This window comes from Pantherophis guttatus, chromosome 1 (genome assembly GCF_059756535.1).
Source record: "Pantherophis guttatus breed Tessera chromosome 1, ASM5975653v1, whole genome shotgun sequence".
NCBI lineage: Eukaryota > Metazoa > Chordata > Lepidosauria > Squamata > Colubridae > Pantherophis > Pantherophis guttatus.
The window spans coordinates 321,739,230-321,752,128 of record NC_142063.1 but is presented as its reverse complement, the minus strand read 5'-3'; the positions used below and the strand labels follow the sequence as shown (position 1 = coordinate 321,752,128).

Here is a 12,899-nt window from a genome sequence, read left to right as displayed (position 1 = left end):
CAAGTCTTCAGGTCTGTAAATTTGTAATCCCGCCTTTAACAGATGCTCTTTTAAAATCAGGATGCTGTTTTTATAAGATTGCATTAATAAGTGGACGAGTGATTTATGTGTTCTGACCTAGGCTTCCTTAGAGAGCATGAAGCAAAGTCAAAACCTCTTTTAGTAACACGACTGTGAATTCCGTTCATTCACAGTCAACAAGTCTTTGGCAAACAGTCTTTCAGAGGAATGTTTATCAACCCCCACTTTATCTCACTTGGAACACTGCCAGAGAACCAATTTCCAAATGCAGAGCAAGGCCAAACTTGGCACTGAGTCTATTAGAGTCATGAACAGAACTTTCCAATCTTGAAACGAGATGAACTAACTGCTTCCTGCAAAAGCCCACATCCTGTTCGCTCCTCTTTTATGTCCTATGGGAGGGGCCAATCATCTCCAAGGTGTGGCCTTACTCCCGAGACTACCCTGCTTTCTTAATTGTTCTTGTCTTCTGGCAGCTCTGCACATGTGCACGCTGGGAATGGGCTCTAGCTGTTCCTCTGCCTCGCTGCTGTCTAACTCTGCCACTGATGCAGAGCCCTCGTCCGATCTTTCCCCAGCCCTGGATTGGCCCAAGTTCCTCCCCAACCTCCTCACTGTCTGACTCTGCTGCCAGCTCCACTGGCTGCCAGCGGGCCACAACATTATGACTAGAAGTATATCTAGTCTACTTCTAGTATATCTAGAAGTATATCTGGTAGAAGTATATCTACAATATCCTAGAAGTATTTCTTCATATACAAATGAGACCAAGACCTCATCTTAAACAAGTGGGCTATATCTGGATCTGAAACACTATTCTCACTAGCATCTGAACATTATTTACCTCAGCTGACTACACATGATAGACAGAGGGGATACAGCTAATGCATCCAACATGCAAAGCCAGTGCTTTATCTGTTAAATTAGGGCATATGTGCCAAAATCCTATTAGATTTTAGACAGATTTTTTTCTGTCCCTTCTATCTATCAGGAGCAGTCAGTGTTGGATTAATATGACTAACAGTATGACTTGATGAAAAGAACTTCCTTTATTCCTAAAAATGTTATATGTTTGTTTCTTAAAATACTCAAATTCATATGGTAGACTGATCAATAAGACTTCCTAAGACATAGGCAGGTTTGAAAGTCAAAGATATGATTTATATCTTCCCAAAGAGATAGGCATTTTCTTATTAAAAGGTAGTTTTAGTTTAGTTTAGTTTTATTTGATTTGTATACCGCCCTACTCCCAAAGGACTCAGGGCGGTGAACAGCCACAGGATAAAAGACATAAATACAAAATTTAAAACTGAATAAAATCGAATTAAACAATTTGGCCGAAGACAGATTTAAAACACCCCAATAAATTAAAAACGAATTAAAATTTATGTTTTAAAAAGGGAAAAAAGGGAAACAGTTAGGCCAGGCCAGCCTGATGGAATAAAAAGGTCTTGAGAGCGCGGTGGAAGGTGCGTAGATCCGGGATCCTCCGTATCTCCGGGGGGAGCTCATTCCAGATAGTAGGTGCCCCCACAGAGAAGGCTCTCCCCCTGGGGGCCGCCAGTCAACATTGTTTGGCCGATGGCACCCGGAGGAACCCCTCTCTATGAGAGCGTACCGGCCAGTGGGAGGCTACTGGTGGCAGCAGGCGGTCTCGTAAGTAACCAGGTCCTAAGCCATGGAGCGCTCTAATGGTGGTAACCAAGACCTTGAAGCACACACGGAAGACCACCGGGAGCCAGTGCAGCTCGCGCAGGAGAGGTGTTACATGGGAACGCCATGTCGCTCCCATAATCACCTGCGCGGCCGCACTCTGCGCCAATTGGAGCCTCCGGGTGCACCTCAAGGGGAGCCCCATGTAGAGACCATTGCAGTAGTCCAGGCGGGAAGTGACGAGGGCATGAGTGACCGTGCGTAAGGAGTCCCGATCCAGAAAGGTAGCTCCATAACTTGGGTGAGAAAGGGCTGGCTTTTGAGAGTATCATTAGAACATTATTTTAACATTAACATTTTAACATTTTAAAATAAGGAGAAGGTTAACAATTCTTACAGAGCATAGTTCCAAGAAATGCCACATGTTGCTCTATGCTTGCTGTAATACCGGTTCTCCAGATCTATCTTTGTCTCACCAATCAGATCATCCGAGCCCACCAAGTCCCAATCATAAATAGCCACCGTCAACATGGATTCCATGGGGAATGTAGCCTCAATGTCAAAGGATCTATATGGGAGGAAACAGGAACAACGGCAAATGGGATCAACTTTTCCATGAAATGGAGAGTCTTATGCAGAAAGCTAAAAGACATCCTTTGGCTATTTTGAAGAAAATTTGTTCCTGAGGTATGTTTATGGCTAAAATGAGCAAGAAAATATAGAACTAAAAACGAAAACTTGGAGAATTCAGGGCTGCACTAAAGTTAGTTCATTAAACCCATGCTATTGTATATGTGCTCCTATTTTTCATGGTAGCATCTAGTAACTTGTTTTTTTAAGTACACAAATAACATCTAAATGCCTTAACTGGCTTCCATGTAATCCTGTAGTATTTCACACTCATTCTGATTCACCAGGGGCGTCTCTTACTTTCCAAAGACTGGGTTCAGCTGTTTAGAGATGTAATTCTCCTTGTCTTTGATATCTGTCTTTCCCAGTTTGATGGCAACATAAGGGTCAGCTTTGCCATTGATGTCAGCAGGATGCAAATCAGTAGCCTGGAAGGGAAATCAACCAACAATCAAAAGAAAAAGACTTTTAAGTGGTGGTACTTCCTGTATGGCAGGACTCCCCCAAAATGGTCAATATTAACCCTCAAGGGTTGATGGGACTATCCATTACTGTCGTTGTTGTTGTTATTTGTAGTATTTATTAAATCAGTATTTATCTAATTATATTCATACAATAAAAGGTTGTAGATTAATGAACAATCTGAAATTTCATGAGGGAGCTGATAAGCTGAAAAGTTTGGGGTACCTTGCTCCAGTGGTGAAATTCAAATTTTTTTTACTACCGGTTCTGTGGGTGTGGCTTGGTGGGCATGGTGTGGCTTGGTGGGTGTGGCTTGGTGGACATGGCAGGGGAAGGATACTGCAAAATCCCCATTCCCACCCTACTCTGGGACCAGCCAGAGGCAATATTTGCTGGTTCTCCGAACTACTCAAAATTTCCGCTACTAGTTCTCCAGAACCTGTCAGAACCTGCTGGATTTCACCCCTGCCTTGCTGTAAAGGAACTTTTCTCAGAAAGTTTCATCTAGTACTTTTAATGTTACAAAAAGACCTTTTTTAAGTCTCTCAAACATATTAAATTTAGAGTTTTTAAAACCTAATTGCTTTACTGCTATTTTTAATTGTGATTTTATGCTGTTTTCATTATTCAGGATAATTGCTGGTCCTGATTTTCATGTTACTGCTTTAATAATACATTTTCAGTTTGGTTTTTGGTTGATCTAGAAATTAAATCAAGTGTTATGTTGACAAAGCAATTCTGATAGGGACACAAGGAGTTCTTCTATCTTTTTGGCTGGCCAGTTAGATGGAGTACTTTGGGTTTCTTAAGAAGTATAGAAGTTAGGAGACAGAGGCCTAGAAAAAGTGAGTGCTGGGAAAGGAAAATCCTTAGCAATCAAACATACCAGACTTTAGGGCACATCTGTTCTAGAACTGGAACTTCAACATTTTGCCACCAATTAGAATACCTCTCTTTAGCTGGCCCAATAACCAATAACATCAACCCCACTGAGTGAGCAAACGTGTATAAAAGGCCAGCAAAATTGCATACATTTATTACTCCTAAGTCCTAATAGCATATATTTATTAGTCCTAAGGTGAATAGCACTGCCTGGGGCTCTTTTTCTTAATTTCCTTCTTCTCTCTACCGGCCCCCCACTCACCCCAAGCTTATAAAATTTGTTCCTAATTATTCAGGGGAAGGCATAGCAACAAATCATTTTTCCTAAAATCTGGGGAATCAGTACTCAATTAGAAAGACGAAACCAAGGCTGAGACTTTCTAGATAACACATGGAAGTCCAAACAGAGGTGGGCGGCACATGAATTAACAACCGGTTCTCCCAGCACCGAAACTGTGAGCCTTTTTCACATGCGCTTTGCTTGCACGCATGCGCGCGGCTTAAAAAACACAGCTAAATAGGACGGCATAGCAACCAGGATGGGTGGGCCAGGCCATCTGCAGGTCGCAACTGCCGGTTTGCCTGAACTGGTCTGAACCGGCAGCAGCCCACCACTGAATCCAAACCTTCAGAAGAGGAAAAGTTCAGGGCTCAGAGCTGGAATGGATATGAGTGCAAAACAACCTTGAAAGATGTGTCTCATTTGTTCTCACCCTCACAATGTAGATCCGGACCAATACATTGATGGGATCATTGTTTGGAATTCCTTGGAACATGCCAAAAGTAGGGTCATATCCAGCCTCCTTGGTGATATCATCAGGAAGAGGCACTTTATAAACACACAGGGACCCCTGGGAATGAGAAGACATAATTTTAGCTCAATTAAAAATCCATCTAGGTTTTGGCAGAGAAGGCAAGAAGTTACTAAGTTTGCTTTTCCCATCTTCTGGCAACAACAGCACCAGACCTGTGACACAACAGCCCCAATGTCTTCTGACACTTTCAAGTTTAAACAATGTGCTGGAATAAAAGTTTTTGTGGCTCTCATGGAATGAGTGAAAATTACATCACACTTGGGAATATTTTAAACTAAAAAAAAAGATAAAATGTAATAAATAAGTAATTTATAAAAATGTACGATTTCCACAGGAGAGCTGTATTTAAGGAGACGTTATTTTTTCAGCTGTTGGAATGGTGACAAAATATTTACCTACTCAGCAAAGTAGCGAAAAAAAAATATTCCTTAGTGCTGAACTGGCGTCATGACAATGAGCACATACTGCGTATTTTGTTCTTGCAATCTGCAAATGCTCTGATGCAAGTTTGACTGAAGAGGGTGCTGAGAATGATTAGAGCAATTCCAAACAATTCTTTCATTGGCCTTTTTCCCCCTAGTGTAGACAAGAGAAATCTCGCTTTTCTCTGCCCCAAAGCAAATGCGAGAAGGGATGCAATGTGTATATATGGGAGAAGAAATAACATTACAAAGACTTGTTATCTCCTTTAATTTGGATTAACTTTCCTGATTTATCTATCCTTCTTTTCACTCATTAATCTTGCTAAATCGCCTTTATCTTTCTTTTAAAACAAGACCAGTTTAACTGAACACATTCTCTGCTCAAATCAAAAGAGGAGTAAAATCAGATCCTTTCTTTGCCTCTCTGGCTTGCCAATTAGTCTACCAGGATTAATGAAATTGGAAGTAAATATAAGTGGAATTTCACGCTCACTTTGAATCTTCCCACAATGCGATCTTCATCTGCAGAATTGTCGTCATCATCTCCAATCTTCCCACGAAGGAGGTTAAAAGTATGCAGCCAGTCCTCAAAATTATCAAATTCTGTCTCCAGTTCTTTGGGATACACCTAAGATAATATGGAGCAAATAACATAATTTGGGCCTCTGGCTATTATGATCATATATAGAATAGAATAGAATAGAATAGAATAGAATAGAATAGAATAGAATAGAATAGAATAGAATAGAATAGAATAATTTTTTTATTGGCCAAGTGTGATTGGACACACAAGGAATTTGTCTTGGTGCATATGCTCTCAGTGTATATAAAATAAAAGATATGTTCATCAAGAATCATAAGGTACAACACTTAATGATAGTCATAGGTTACAAATAAGCAATCAGGAAACAATATCAATATAAATTGTAAGGACGCAAGCAACAAAGTTACAGTCATACAGCCATAAGTCATATTTTATATTTATACAGTCATATTTTGACTTATTCAGAAGCAATAGTACTTATTGGTCAAAATTAAGATATTTTGCTAACGCAGGAGGCATGATGCACAGACATGCATCATGTCAGCTTCAAAATGTGGTCCTTGATCCTTTTTATATATATAAAAAAGGAGAACATCTGTAAGCATACAATAATAGGCAGGAACAGAACCACCTAAATTGATGAGATCTCTTTTCCCTATTTCTTTTCCAGTTTTTTCGCCAGTATGAAAGTCAAAAATATTTTTATCATCATTTATGATGCAAAATATAATTGTTGTCACAAGTTTTATTTCATTTCATTTGTATCTTCTTTTCTCCCATTCTCATCATGATGAACAGCACCTACACAATACAGAATTCCACTATGATACTGCATGGCTGTGCGTGGGTATTTTATTTTGTAGAAACACACTTCCTCATAAATAAAATAAAAGAATAGTGAAGCAAAGAATGTGAAAAGCTTTTAAAATGAGGTCATCTTATTTAATCATTGCAATAGAGATACACTGACAATCTATATTCAATTTGGTAGCCTTTAGATGTATTTATAATTGTTGTCATCTTCAACCAGCATGACCTCTCCGAACATCTGGAAAAGAAGCCTGAAAGGAAGTGAAGACATGGATGAACAAAAGGAACTGCAACCAATTTTGTATATGATTGAAATCTCCCCCGAACTGAGATAGGTGGGAGGTTAGGTTGACATTCTTTTTCTTCAGAATTTCTGACTGTGGAATGGTAGAAGACTCCTCTCTCTACCTAATGGCAGTTTTACCTCTCTTAAAATATCTTGTTCCAAGAGGACATTCAAAGGAAAAAAATATGTTGTCTCTTAGCCTGTCAAAACTAAGTATCACAAGGAAATATTACTACGGTACATAATAGACTTTTCCTTTATTTTTCAATTTTAGGAGAAGAATTAACTTGTGTTGTTTGATTATATTTTTATCCTTGTAAGTGCAATTGATGGTACTTTTGAGTGCAGTAATTCTAATAACACCAAGTCATGTACTGTTTTCATTTTAAGAACATGGCCATGTACTCTGGAATTCAAAAAGATAGGCAGGAATATAAACAGCAATGAGCAGTCCAGAGGTTCTCAATGTTGCCATATTGAATGATACATGAAGAAATTTTATGGGAAATGCCTTCTCCTGAGCCACTTAGCTCAGTGCTGTCTGCACTGACTCATAGCAAGTCTCCAAGTTTTCAGAAGGCCTTTCTCGACTAATAAAGGAGAGTATCTGTAGCTCAGGGTTGAAATAAAGGGTTCTTGGTGCTCTCCAGTTGTGAAATGTAAAATTTGTTACTACCAGTTCTGTGGGCTTGGCTTGCTTGGGGTGTGTGTGTGTAAAGTGACTGGGTGGGCATGGCCAACTTTTTTTAAAAAAACTTTTAAAACCATTTTTTCTACAACCTCTTTGGCTGAAGAGGTTGTTAAAAAAATGCTTTTAAAAGCCTCTGATTGGCAGAGGCTTTTAAAAGCATTTTTTGTAGAAAATTTTGTAGGTTGTAGAAAAAATGTTTTTAAAAGAAAAAAAAGCCTCTGACGATCAGGCAACTCAGCTGGGAGCCTCGCGATCATCAGAGGCTGCTTTTTTTTTTTACTTTTAAAAGCATTTTTTCATCCAAAGAGGTTGTAGAAAAAATGCTTTAAAAAATAATTTTAAAAAGCCTCTGATGATTGTGCGGCTCAGCTGGGCATGTGGAGGGGGGGCAGGGATTTTTGCTGCCGGTTCTCAGAACCATCTGCCTCCATTGCTACCGGATCAGGCGATCCAGTCCGAACCGGGAGCATTTCACCCCTGGTGCTCTCTGAGCTTGGTTATTTTCTTGCAGATGTTTCATTACTCAAAATTGGCAACAACTGGTGACTAGTCATGTATGTCACTAGCACTGATGATGTTACCAATTTTGGATAATGAAACATCTGCAAGAAAACAACCAAGCACAGAGAACGCCAAGGACCCCTCTTTCTCAACTCTCTGGAGATGGAAAGAGATAATTTTTTTAATCCTTTAGAATGCGCATTAGGGCTGGCCAGCCCTACAAGTGAAATATTATGGGCATCTTAAAGCACTATACTTAATGACATTCTGCAAACCACATGGCATAAATTCTGGCCCTGCTCTCTTGGTGATGGTGTAACATCACAGGCACGTGCTTTATAGAGCAAAAGGATTATAAAAGGACCACTGATGAAGTCCATGATAAGAAGTGCCTATCCACTGTGCATGTACTACTACATTTCAGCACACTTTGCCTGCTAATTGTTAATTATTCTGATTAGAGGCCGGATTTCATTTGGGAAACTGGCCTCTCCCAGAACACACGAACTGAATTCTGAATGACGCTTCACTTTGGATTCTTGTAGAGTTCCCCTTCATTTTAAAAGGACTTGAACCAAAAAAAATATAAAAAAATAAAATACAAAACTAAAACATTACAGTTGAATGAAATGCTTTTCATTTCATTAGGATTAGGAATGGGAAGAGCTCACCTTCATCTCGTCAATCTTCTGCTTGTTCTTCCTTTCAGGGGCATCAGGCTGCGGCTGCGGCTGTTTTTTCTTCTTGTCCTCTTTGGATAATTTGACTTTGTCTTTGGTCTTTCCTTGGGCTTTTGAGCCTTTCATAGGAGAGTCATCAAGTCTCATTTCTGAGCTCACAGAGAAGAGCAGCAGATATGGATGGCAAGAATAAGATGTTTGTGGTAGGGAAGGCATGAGATAAAAAAACAAAAACAAAAAATCAGCCAAAGGCATGCATGAAAGCTGACAGAAAAATTAGCTAGTAAAAAATAAAGTTTGCAATACTGATCTAGCTTCCAGCCCTGAAATAAGCATGCAAGCAAAGCACCTTGTGCTGGTTATGAATATTCAGTATATTCTGGGGGCCTTGTGGTTTCTTATTGGACAGATATTTCATTACCTGAACTGATAAGTATCATAAATAATTGAGTTGAAGTGAATGGATTTACAGAGGTAGAAAATGCAAGAATCAGAACCAAATCAAGAGAAAAGGAGCCTGAGTGGTATAGGAGGCTAATGCCTCCTTACTAAGGCAGCATTTAACATCCAGCTGCCTGCAATTACTGCGAGTTCAATTCTCCCCAGGCTCAAGGTCGACTCAGCCTTCCATCCTTTCTAAGGTAGATAAAATGAGGACCCAGATTGTGGGGGCAATAAGCTGACTTTGTAAAAATATACAAAAGTATGAAGGCTATTGCTTAACGCACTGTAAGCCGCCCTGAGTCTCTGGAGAAGGGCGGCATATGAATCAAAAAATAAAAATAATAAAAAATAAAAAAGATATCATAGCTGACACCCCCTTTAGGTAAGAATGACAAGGTGTTGGCATCATCAGCTGTTGCTTTACTTGCAATCAACACAATTACCCTATGACACTCTGCCACAAGTGGCAATGGGGAAGAATCATCAGAAACCTGTGGCCTAGTAAACTAGATTGCTTCTGTTCAATGGCCATACCTCAAAGCAGTGGTGGGTTTCAACATTTTTTTACTACCGGTTCTGTAGGTGTGGCTTGGTGGGCATGGCAGGGGAAGTTTACTGCAAAATCCCCATTTCCTCCTGATCAGCTGGGACTTGGGAGGCAGAGAATAGATGGGAGCAGGGCCAGTCAGAAGTGGTATTTACCGGTTCTCTGAACTACTAAAATTTCTGCTACTGGTTCTCCAGAACTGATCAGAACCTGCTGAAACCCACCTCTGCCTCGAAGCATTGCTGACCTAGTAGGAAGGGATAAGCAATGAAGTCACATGGATGTGTTTAACTACAGTATTCATGCTTTCATTTCTACCATTTCTGCCTTTTTTTCCCCTTTGCTTTGCCTTTGCCTTTCTTTCCCATGAAATATAGTGAGCCCAAGATATATAAAGCCTGGTTCTGCTTTTGCTCATAGACATTCAGGAAAGAACTAAAGTTTTGAGGAGTCCAATATATACTGTATTATTATTTGCATCCATGCATATAAAATTATGTTCTATCAGCCGTGGTCGCACAGTGGTTAGAATGCAGTACTGCAGGCTACTTCTGCTGACTGTCGGCTGCCTGCAGTTTGGCAATTCAAATCCTACCAGGCTCAAGGTTGGCTCAGCCTTCCATCCTTCCGAGGTTGGTAAAATGAAGACCCAGATTGTTGGAGGCAATATGCTGACTTTGTAAACTGCTTAGAGAGGGCAGTAAAAGCACCGTGAAGTGCTATTGATAGTGCCGCATACTATCTTCATAGTGATCTGGTTACTTTAGAGAGCCAGGTTTTGGTCACAACAACAGATTAAGAGGGAGATTTGGAATGGCAAATGGCTGTTATGAAAAAAGTATGGCTGTTATATGGGGGGAAGGATACTTTTTCATATTTTCTACTAATTTAAGCAGTGTTATTCTATAAACTCCCATGAGCTCCCATATACTCCTCAGAGCAGAGGTGGGTTTCAGCAGGTTCTGACCAGTTCTGGAGAACCGGTAGCGGAAATTTTGAGTAGTTCAGAGAACTGGTAGTAAAAATTCTGACTGGCCCCACCCACATCTATTCTCTGCCTCTCAAGTACCAGTTGATCGGGAGGAAATGGGGATTTTGTAGTAACCTTCCCCTGGATTGGGGAGGGAATGGTGAATTTACAGTATCCTTTTCCTGGAGTGGGGAGGGAATGGAGTTTTTACAGTATCCTTCCCCTGCCATGCCCACCAAGCCACGCCCACCAAGCCACGTCACGCCCACCAAGCCACGCCCACAGAAACAGTAGTAAAAAATTTTGAAACCCGCCACTGCCTCAGAGGAAATCCACATAAGGCTATTGTCCTTCTGTACAGTTTCTTGTGTACTTACTTTAGCACCATATATCATTCTCAATATAGGGACTTGCTAAATATTACTATGCATTGGTCTTTAATTGTTCTGTAACAGACAATCAATCAACAGGTGAGATGCTTCCTTATTAAAGAGCTGCAGTGAAAAGAATGTTTTTCCTGCTTATTGTTAGGGTTTTCTTTGTAAGGGACGAATCCCAAGATCTCCTCTCCTGTTTCTTTGTCTTCCTACTTTTCAAAGATTTACCTTCAGTGTTGTCCATCTCTTCTTTCTCCTCAGCTTCTGCTGCAGCTGCCTCTTGCTGCTGAAGTAGCTAGAAAAATGAAGGTTAGCCAATGGGGTGGGTAAATGTAGCATAATTTCTCTTTCAACACATGGAGCGTAATCATTTATCAGATTACAGAAATATAGAGAAAGGTGAATTCAAATGCAATACTTCCTATGGCATGACAAAAATCATGTCCTCTCCAGTCTTGGAGAGACCTATGTTTACCCTTTAACTGGAAGGCTCAGAACAATGACTAATACAATGGAACTCCCAAAAGTGCTTTTTCAAAAGGCAACTGGATTTTTGTTTTTCCTTGAAGACGTTTTGCTTCTCATGCAAGAAGCTTCTTTAGTTCATAGGCAGCACAATAATACTATAAAGATTCAGATATTTCTTCAGAATGTAGGCTATGAAATCTGGAGGAAAGGGACATAATGCAGTAATTTTCTTTCCTAAGGAAAGTATAGTAGAAACATACCATAACCAATCTAATCTAAAAAAAAAGACTGCTTTGGGATTGCTTTTAACAATGCCTTAAAATAAATGAATTTGGAAAGGCTAAGTAAAGGCTCATAATCAGGAATATGGAGGTGGATTAATTTGTATGTTTGGTCCATGAAAAATGTGAGACTGGATCTCACATAGCCTTTCATCTCAGTAGGATAATATTGCCAGATGAATTACTAGATACTTCTGAACTCTTCTTCTTTCTCTGATGTCTAAAAGAGTTCAGGGCCTACAGGCCATATACTAAATGAGAACATTCTGAATATCTGTCCTGCTTGCCAGTGCATTGCCCACCTTCATAGTTTCAATGGAAGCAAAATATTTGGACCACCAGTCTAGCATGCTCTCATCAGGCTCCTCATCCTCAATTTCTTCTGCATTTCCTTTCTTCTTCTTCTTCTTCTTCTCCTTCTCTTCTTCTGACTGTAGGATAGTAGAAAAGAAGTGAGAGATAGTTATGAAATAGTTATGAAAGCAAAGCTGGCTGAGGAACTCTGGGAGTTGAAGTCCACAAGTCTTAAAGTTGCCAAGGTTGGAGACCCCTGCTCTATACAATAGCTGAGCAACTTTGGCCGGTGGGTCACAGGTAGCATTCCTGGTGCCTTTGTAGAAGTCCCCAGCAGCAGTGTTTTGTGCATCCTTAATTTTTTTTTTTGTAAAATAGGAGGATTATACTGATTCACCCAACACATGTATTTTATGGAAGTTCTGTACCTTCTCCAAACAGAAATTATAGCCCCTCTGGCTTCAGGGTGCTAGAATATGCTAAAAACTAACTTATTTTTTGAATGGATCAATGTATTCTGCAAATCCAGAAAATTGATTAATTGATTAACTAGGTTAGGCATTTTGTGTGACTCAGTCAATAAATCTGGGGTGGACTTTTTCAGAAAATGGATAAATGGTGAAGGTACTGATTGAAAAGAGCTGTATATAGATGGGGAGAAGGGAATTATATTACGTACCTTGGAAGAGGGAAAAGGGGCATTAAGTATGTTTGTAAAGAAGATTGGAAGTTACTTCTTTAAGCATTTCTTTTTTTCTTTCTCAATTTCTACTGTTTCCATCATTTTTAGCTTTATCTTTTTCCTTCTTTTTAATTTGTTCATGTTCATCATGTAACTTTGCAAAAATATTATTTAATTAAAAATTATACACATGTACATATGTACATATACATATATGTATACATATACATATACACCCATATATAGTAGTATACATATAGATACAAACCTACATATAAAAAGGAATTTGGGCCATGGCAGCAGACACTGCAATAAATCAGTTTATTTTAAACTGATTTATTGCCGTACCTGCTGCCATGGCCCAAAATCATTTTTATATTTGTGTTTATTTCTATATGTATCTATATCTCCCCAACATCTTTTCATTACACTAAAGCTG

General features: G+C 39.5%; 1 protein-coding gene across 4 annotated transcripts in view; it reads right to left on the bottom strand.

Annotated features, from left to right (window-relative positions):
• Nucleotides 1-12,899, bottom strand: part of OTOF (otoferlin) — a 177,010-nt gene that overhangs the window by 14,548 nt on the left and 149,563 nt on the right. For all 4 annotated transcript variants that reach the window (XM_034421227.3, XM_034421229.3, XM_034421228.3 and 1 more), the window contains exons 32-38: nt 11,787-11,915; nt 10,964-11,030; nt 8,389-8,546; nt 5,379-5,513; nt 4,362-4,499; nt 2,605-2,732; nt 2,072-2,242 (exon numbers count right to left, since the gene is read on the bottom strand). In XM_034421227.3, the coding sequence (XP_034277118.2) occupies nt 2,072-2,242; nt 2,605-2,732; nt 4,362-4,499; nt 5,379-5,513; nt 8,389-8,546; nt 10,964-11,030; nt 11,787-11,915 (926 nt within the window). The remainder of the gene's footprint in view (nt 1-2,071; nt 2,243-2,604; nt 2,733-4,361; nt 4,500-5,378; nt 5,514-8,388; nt 8,547-10,963; nt 11,031-11,786; nt 11,916-12,899) is intronic.